The 8,758-nt window shown below is 41.5% G+C and overlaps 1 protein-coding gene across 1 annotated transcript in view; it reads right to left on the minus strand.

Moving 5' to 3' along the window:
* Positions 1 to 3,467: 3,467 nt before the first annotated feature.
* Positions 3,468 to 8,758, minus strand: part of LOC136797187 (dynein intermediate chain 3, ciliary-like) — a 16,102-nt gene continuing 10,811 nt past the window's right edge. The window contains exons 3-5 of the mRNA XM_067053086.1: positions 3,997 to 4,106; positions 3,771 to 3,914; positions 3,468 to 3,536 (exon numbers count right to left, since the gene is read on the minus strand). Coding sequence (XP_066909187.1) covers positions 3,468 to 3,536; positions 3,771 to 3,914; positions 3,997 to 4,106 — 323 coding nt within the window. The remainder of the gene's footprint in view (positions 3,537 to 3,770; positions 3,915 to 3,996; positions 4,107 to 8,758) is intronic.

The raw sequence follows: 8,758 nt of genomic DNA on the forward strand, positions 1-8,758 counted from the left end.
CTGTTTGTCAGATCTATATGGATGATCTGCTAGTATTCAGTAAAAATAAAGACGAACATTTGCAACATCTACACAGCGTATTCCATAGAATCAGGCAATTTGGGCTCAAATTATCGGCAGATAAATTGGGGCAGGAGAAAATAAATTTTTTGGACCACACGATTTCCAGGTAAGGAGTTAAACCCAACGCAGAAAACGTCGCAGCTATACGGAAGATGACAGTGCCTAGGGATGTGAAGGGAGTTCGGAGGTTGCTGGGAACATTAAATTATTACCGGAGATTTGTTCCAGAAACGGCTGAGTACCTCGTCCCACTCAACAACCTTCTGAAGAAAGGCAGGAAGGTGATCATCACTCCGCTGGTGGAAGACAATATAAGGCGGTGCATGGAGAAGCTGCAGCAGGAGCCGGTGCTTGCTTTTCCAGACTTCACTCGGCAATTCACTATCACCACAGATGCGAGTGAGTATGCATTGGGAGCGGTGTTGTCTCAGGATGGTAAAGGGGGAGATCGCCCAGTGGCATATGCCAGTAGGCGCTTAACTGAGACGGAGGCCAGATACAGCGCACTGGAACGAGAGCTCTTGGGAATAGTATGGGCTGTTGACCACTTTAGGCCCTATGTATTTGGCAGAAGATTTAGGATACACACTGACCATAGGCCTCTTCAATGGGTGGGGAAGTTGAAGGAATCTTCGGCTAGGATTACGCGTTGGAAGGAGCTCCTGGCACAATATAACATAGAAATAATCTATAAGCCAGGAAAAGAAAATGTCGTAGCCGATTGGTTGTCTCGAGCAATTACTGTAAATAAATGGAAGAGGACGCAAGGTTAGAAACTAGAAAAGGTTTGATTGTTTAGGGATTTTATAATGGAAGGAGTGATATCTGGTTCGGGCTAGATCGGTTACATAGGGAACATTAAGGTCTTTATGTATGATTTTATTTGTGACGAAGTAAGGAGCACTAAGGATTTTACGAAGGATTTTGGATTGTAAGGATTGAATACGAGAGGAATTCGAAGGTTTAGTGGAGCCCCACAGTTCAACTCCATATGCCCAGATTGGCCTGACTACAGTCATGTAGATCAGTCTTTTATTTGTTGGAAGTTTAGACCGTTTGTCTAGTAAGTGCTGTAATAGTCGAAATCGACGAGCAGTTTCCTGTCTTTTCAGTCTTGTGTGAGGATCCCAGGTTAATCGTTTGTCCAAATGTAGTCCAAGGTAGCGGATCTGTTCAACAGGGGTAAGAATAACATTATTAAATGAAACTGTAGAGCAGTCGGTAGGTTTATGACGAAGAGATTTGATGGGATTTGTTGGAATATATCTTAATCTTTCAATTACGACACCATTTTTCGAAGGCTGTGATATGGGATTGGAGAGTTTAGGATACAATTAATGGGTTATTATTAACTGCGAGCACACATGTATCATCGGCATACGTGGTAAGGATAGTTAGGATTGGTTGGAATGTCAGCTGTATAGACAGTGTACAGGATGGGACCAAGGATACTACCTTGACGAACACCAGCGGACTGAGAATAGAGGGATGAATAAGAACCATTGTGGTTTACTTGGAATAATTTATCAATGAGAAAGTATGTAGGAGGTAGGAATTCACGGAGTATGTAAAGCAGTCCCGGGTGCCAGACTCGATCAAAAGCCTGTTCTACATCGAAAAAGACTCCCGCGCAGTACATTCAGCAAATTAAATAACATAAAAATCAGTGAAGACTAAAATTACTTTATTCTAACATATTTATAAGAACTACATGTTAATGTTACTGTTACTCAGTCTCTATCTTCTTACTTAGCTATCTAGTCTAGGAAATATATATGAACACTTGAGCAGAGGGGGTAGGAAGAGTAGTAAAATAGGAGAAGGGTTTTGGACCAATCAGATAATTTAGGAAATTAGGCGGAGCCTAGAGAGCCTATGAAATTAGAAGTAAATATCTGGGAGAGAGAGAAAAAGGCGTGACTAGAAGCAGGGTGTGAGGCTTCCAAGAAATTAGGAGTAAGGTACCATGACTTAAGAACTCGTGGGAACTGACTTTCATGTGTTAAACATAAAATAGTTAGACTGATGCAAGTCCACTAAGGAAAGGTCACTTCCTCTATGGTCAGTGTCTGTCGAAATGTGCCAGATGTCTATAGTTTATAATGATAGTCTGTTTATAATAATAGCTGTTAAATACTATAGCGCTCGTTAACTTGCGCTCCAAAGAAGACGAGACTACGTCCACCACACGATGACATTGCTGAATAGTAGAGTGGGATGTTCGGAATCCAAACTGGTGATCAGGGATTATATGATTGGAATCCAGGATGGAGTATAGGCGTTTCAAAATGGGTTTTGCCCATGATGGGTCTCTCTATTACCCTCTCTATTATAGGGCGATAGGATGATGGGTATTCTGGAGGCTTTTGGGATTTGGGGATCATTTTAACTATAGATAATTTCCAGGGGTCAGGAAAATATGTGGAACGGAGTACGGAATTATATATGTAAGTGAGAAATAGGATGGCTTTCCGAGGATGAAATTTTAGAATGTGGGATGTTATTAGGTCGTAGCTTTGCGGGTACGTAATCTTTGGATGATACTAGATATTTCAGAAGGATGAAATGCTTTAGGTGGGAGGGTCATTTGGAGCGAAATATTTAGTTCTGCTTCAATACATTCAAGGTGAATTGGGTTAAGGATATCAGGATGTGGAATAAAGGTTTTAGAGAGGTATTGTCCGAATTTTTGTGATTTTCTGCGTCAGTTCTGGTCCAGGTTTGGGATTCGGTGAGAAGTGGGTGGTTAAAATCTTTGAAATTCAGCAGTTTTTTAGTGGTCCTTCATAATGATTTGTTATTAGCTGTAAGATTTTCAGTAAAGTTAATTAAATTTTGAATTTTGTATTTTCTGATTTCTACTTTTAGTTTGTTAGTCAATTTGGTGTAATACGTTTTGTTAATTGGATATCTGGTCCTATGTCACTGCGATCTTGCTCTGCGTTTTCCCCTTAATAAGATACGAACATGCTGTGGCAGGTTATTTTGTTTATTGTTATTGATTCGATTAGTCGATGTGTTGTCAGTTATACTTGTTCTTATTAATGATGTGAGTTTTTCAATAGTTTCGTCAATGTCTTGTTTATCTTCAGTCTAATGTTTAAGTCCAGTTTAGTTTCCAGGTTACATTTAATTTTGTCCCAGTCAACTCTTCCTGTTATCAATGAAGGGGTGGAGGGCTTTGGTACAAAGCTTGAATGTAAAAATAGCAGAACTGGACTGTGATCTGATGATAGGTCGTCCAGGGATTCAACAATGGCTTGAGAGGGAGAAATCTGGGGGTGATATGTCAAGGATATGAGGACGCTTTTTGAGGGATGTAGGCCAATAAGTCGGATTTTTGGGAGAGCGAATGGAATAGCTATTGGAGGAGGAAACACGGGATAGGATGTTACCACAGGATTTTATTTACTGATAGATATTACAATCTGCCACACCGTTGTAGGCAATAGGTAATAGTGATCACATTCATACTAAAATAGAATAAAATAAGAATGAAAAATAAATAAATAAATGAGATAAAAAAGTACATACAAATAAATAAAATAAATAAATATACAAATAAATACAATCTCTTTTAAAGTATATACAAACAGGAGAATAAAGAAAATGAACATATTCAAACTTTACAGTAAAATAAACACTATAAAACAGTTACTATACATAATTGATGTATTAATGATTTTATAGGATAAATGTTCGCTTACTTGGCCATCAGTGGAAGCTGAGAAAAATTCAGAGCCAGATTTAGAATTGACCCAAAGTACACAAGTCACTGGATCCCTGAAGCTTTCGTAGTGATCAGAAAACTTTAGTGGATGACCACCTCTCCTAACATCCCAATAAGCAACCTATTAATAATAATAAACAAAGATTAGAACAAGATGGAGTGGCTACATCACACCCTCAAAATGATTATGTAGCAAAAATTACTTGACCATTGTAGAGACCTCCAATAAGCGTGTTTACATCTCTAGGGTTGTATTCCAAACAGACAATCGGCACACCAGCGTCAATAACCAGTTCGGGTCTGTTAGGGTTCTCTGAATAAAAATAAACCTTCAAAACTATTACCAAGAATTGGATTAACTACCAAAATGATCAATATGTGCATCTAATAAGTAAATAATACTAATATCATGGCAATATTAAAGCGGTAGGGTAGCTAGAATTTTATTGCTATGGAAGAGAGAGGGTGTCTTCAAATATTTTCGCATTCTTGGGTCAGATATTACATCTTTTAACCAGTTTTTATACAAGATGGTGGTAAGGAATATGTTGGAGGATTATTTTTTTTAATTTTCAATACCCCTGAGAATTAGAAAAATGATAATCGCTGATCACTAAATTAGTAGAGGTAAAAGAGCTAATCAAATTCTTTCGATTCTATCGAACGCTAATCCATTAATAAAAGAATCTTCTACATTTCATATATATCCCATTAAGCTGTAATTGTTCATATATATACACAAAAATTATATATATATATTTAATTTTTAAATATCTTGAACCATTTCTAGTTAACAGTAGTAGTCTCTATTCAAAAGCTGCTTGCGCCGCATAGCCTGGCCTTAAATTGATAAAAATAAAATAATCAAAGAATTTTTACCACGGTTTTAACCGTAAAGAGATGTATGTTATTCGATTAACAATTGTTTTTAAACATAAAGCTTGATTTTGTATTTACTTAAAAGATACAGCAATAAACATAGCAATAAAGAAATAATTGTTGGCCAGTGGATCCACAGATGAATGAGCTTCATAAAAGTAGTTCTGATTCCATCATAAACGCAATTAAATTTGTTTTATGATGTAAATTTTTTTTTTAAATTATGAAAAAGATGGTGAGGGTTGCGGTAAAAAGAGAAGAAAAATAGTTAACAACTATTTATTTGCAGAGGTTTCGCCCCACTTTGTACTCTTAGAGCCCTCATGAAGCTCTTCAAAGTGGGCCGAAACGTCGGCAAATAAATAGTTGTTAACTGTTATTCTTCTCTTTTTACCGCAAACCTCACCATCTTTTTCATATTTTGAAATTAAACGGTCAATTATTTATATATATAAATTTTTTTTTATGTAACCATCGGGGAGGGACAAGTCATAGTCAATGAGGTTGTGGCATTTTAGCATTCAGCACGGAAAAAGCGAAGGAAACCAAAATTTTAAGCGAATTGTAAATAGTTGTCCTTGTGCTTTGTTTGGTATTACTATTAGTATTTGCTAGAAAAAAAATGTTTTGTTTTTTCACTTCTCTGGGATTGATGGAGAAATTACATTTGTGACTGTTTTAAGTGAGATAAAGGCACATTGTGATTTTATATTGGGATGGAGGGCAGACTGTTTATTTCTGAATACCTGAATAATAACTCATATTCGTAACCTCTCATTCGAAGAGTTTTTTTTTTACCCGAAATGACCCAACCTGAAAGCAAATAAGTAACCAAGATGTAATAACGTAATAACAAAAGAACCATAACTTTGGAATTTCTGGCAAAATTGATTTAAAAAATAATGATTCAGTACTAATTACGATTATAGGTTCACTCGGGAGTATTGAAAACCCTTTGATCGATTCAAAACATATGTTTACATCGGGACCTGCTTGTGCTATACTGCAGGTGTCCCGAGTGTAATTTTACGATTATAATAAATTAATAGTGTGGAAAAGGGGGGCTTTAAATTGTGAGACTTTCTGATTACTAGCATGCATATATTTCCTTTTATTCATAAAGTTGATTCCCTGGAGGGGCAATTATGGTTAATGTGTTAGTTCAGTAATCTTTATCTATAGTAATATAAAACAGAACATTGGGGTCTCATGAATTGTATTGGCTTATCAGGTGACGTCTTCGCCACCGCAGGGACGTATCCTAGTCGCTTCCCTCGTCTAGGTGTGCTGTTGGCGAAATGGTGAAAACCAGGTAATCTTCACCCCGCGTCTGAAAAGACGTCTTTCTTCCTCGGTGGCTGGCCAGCGTGTCCTGGACTCTGGCGTGATGGTAGGGGTAGGCCAGGTCCTAGCTTGTATAGTGCATAGGCTTACCGTAAGGATTACTTAAATCCGACATACCGCACACCTAAATTTGGCTCAGCCGGATTTACAAATTGAAAAATGGAAAGAGACAGGGAAGGTGCAGTCTGCCATAAAAAAATAGGTAAATAACCCCGCTCCAGATAAGAGGGCCCGTAGGCAACATAAACTATAACAATAAAAATATTAACACGAAACATGCAAAATAAACGAAAGTAAATACAAGACAAATATATACATAAATACATATTGACCATTAACGATTACGAATGTTCCTGGTCTACGGCTGGTGACGTGAGACGGTTGGAAATGCGAGACGATTAACGAATAACGAATGTTGAACAAAACGCTTGGCTCGCGGAGAGCAATCCCTGCCACCCACCCTGAAAAACCCCAAGCGCAACGAAAGAAGGCTCAGTTTGCGTTAGGTGCAGAGCGAGAGATAGTAAAGAGCGACGCGCAGGTGCGTTGGGAACCGTGAAAACAGAGAGAGCTAGCCGTAACGCTTTTGCGAGGATGCGTTGGAACGATTGCGAACGAACGGAGGCGACGGCGTGGGCGCCTACGTTTAACTACACCGAGGTTGTAGGGTCTTGAATTGGTCCGACTCAGAGAGGTTGCATCTTCCTGTATGAGGAGCGGGATGCCGGTGGACGAAACGCTATCCGAATGAGTCCCCATAACGAATTTACCGAGTACCGTCGGAAGGAAATATAGGTGACCATCCCCGAAGGCCTTGGTGGGAGCACCAGTAACTAGGGGGGGTATAGGTCAACGTCTATGAGCAAGTCGATGGGGCCGGGAACGCCAAAGGAAGGGTCGGCCAGGACGTGATGCGATAATTGTCTGATTATCCGTGTAGGAACCGGAAGCTTGGGTAAGTCGGAGGTGATCCAATCAACTACGAGGGCGCGGACCTTGAAGTTCGTGGTATCATCGACAAGGGACCGAAGCCTCAACGTGACGGAACCTTTGATGCTCGCGACTTGACCACCACCCAAACCGGCGATTCTTCCGTCGAAGGGCTGCAATTGGCCGCCAATCCTCGTCGCGATTTCGGCAGTAACAAAGGTATACTGGCTGCCGAAATCAAGTAATACACGTGCGGGCGCGGAATGTTTAGACCCGTTCAATACGGCACACGCAGTTCCAATTATTGTCTCCGAACAACACTCCCGAAGACAAGACGTAGCACGGGTATGACCCACAAAATCCGCGGACTTTGGCGAAGTGACGGCGGCGGGAGAACCCGATCGGCTTTCCACATGCTACAGGCTGTGGTGCTTGGCGCGACAAAACGTACACGTGTACTCCGGAGGGCATTTCGAAGCGTGGTGACCCGACCTCAGGCAATTCCGGCACAGATCGGATGACTTGATAAAGTCGTTAGGGTCCTGAGGGGTCAAGGCCAGAATGCGGAAGCACCGCCCCAAGAGGTGCCGCCCCTCGCAACGGGGACAACGTTCTTTGCCGGGAGAGATTGATTTCCCGCGTGAAGAAGTGCCGGGTGACTGACGACGCCCCGATCTGCACGATTTCCCCGGAGCCATACGCCTAGGCGGCGACCCGGTTGGATCCGGAGAAACATGGTACTTCGTGCCGACTTTGCTGGCAAGCAAGGAGACCCCGCCCATTCTCCTACCGGCAGGCCAGCGCGTGGAGTGTCGGAATCAGGCTGCATATCGAGTTCGTGAGACAGCTTGCACGCCATTAATCCCTGTCTCACGAACGCTATAATATCGTCGACGGTGGGGAAATCGCTGCTTACATGAGCAAGCTCAATGTGCCGTCTGGTTACGGGGTCCAAAGCACGGAGAGCTAGTGTGGACAGGATGACGTCCGACTCATCCTCCAGGGCCAAACCACGAAAAGATTCGATACCCTCCCCTACTTATGATGCGTAATATGATGCCAAATATGATGCGTACTTCGCGCGTTCACCGCCAAACGTAGGGCATTTGCGGTTCAAGACCCCTTGCAGGTATCATAAAGCGAGAACGCGCGGATTATTGTATTCACGCACCAGAGCGTCCCTAGCCGGCTGATAGGAGCTGGCATCGAAAGAGAATCCGGCTAGCAGCGACGCGGGTTCCCCACTAAGGGCATTTTTCAAATAATGCATCTTGTTCACGGGAGCCAGTTGTGTGTTGTCGTGAACAAGTGCGATGAACGTATCCCGTAATCGCGTCAAGGAGGATAGTTCGCCGTCGAATTTCGGGATTTGAATGCTGGGCAGTTGGGACGGATACGTTGGTGCGGCACCATCCAAAACCAGGGTTTGGCCCCCTGAGCGATGGAATCGCGTTGAGCCTTGATCTTGCGGTACCGCACCTCGGCCTGTCGCAGATCGTTTTGAATTTCATCGTAGCCCCTCACCCAATCGGGTGGTATCGCAGAAGCTCCCGGGAACGCGTATGTAGAGTCCAACTCATCCCAAATTGTCTTATATTCCACCCAAAGTGTCTTGCACTCGTCATAATCGACTTCAAAATCGATAAACAAGTCATCGTCCGCGGTGGTGACGAGTGCAAGTGAGTCTGAACCCTATCGATGTCGGTAAATGATTCTTCATTCATACCCATTTTTTTCAAATTAAACGAATGAAAATCGAAAGAAAGACTAATAACTAAAAATAAAAAATATACAAGAATTCAATGATATATA

Source organism: Halyomorpha halys, unplaced genomic scaffold, assembly GCF_000696795.3.
Source record: "Halyomorpha halys isolate HHAL.00 unplaced genomic scaffold, Hhal_1.1 Scaffold454.1, whole genome shotgun sequence".
NCBI classification, from domain to species: domain Eukaryota; kingdom Metazoa; phylum Arthropoda; class Insecta; order Hemiptera; family Pentatomidae; genus Halyomorpha; species Halyomorpha halys.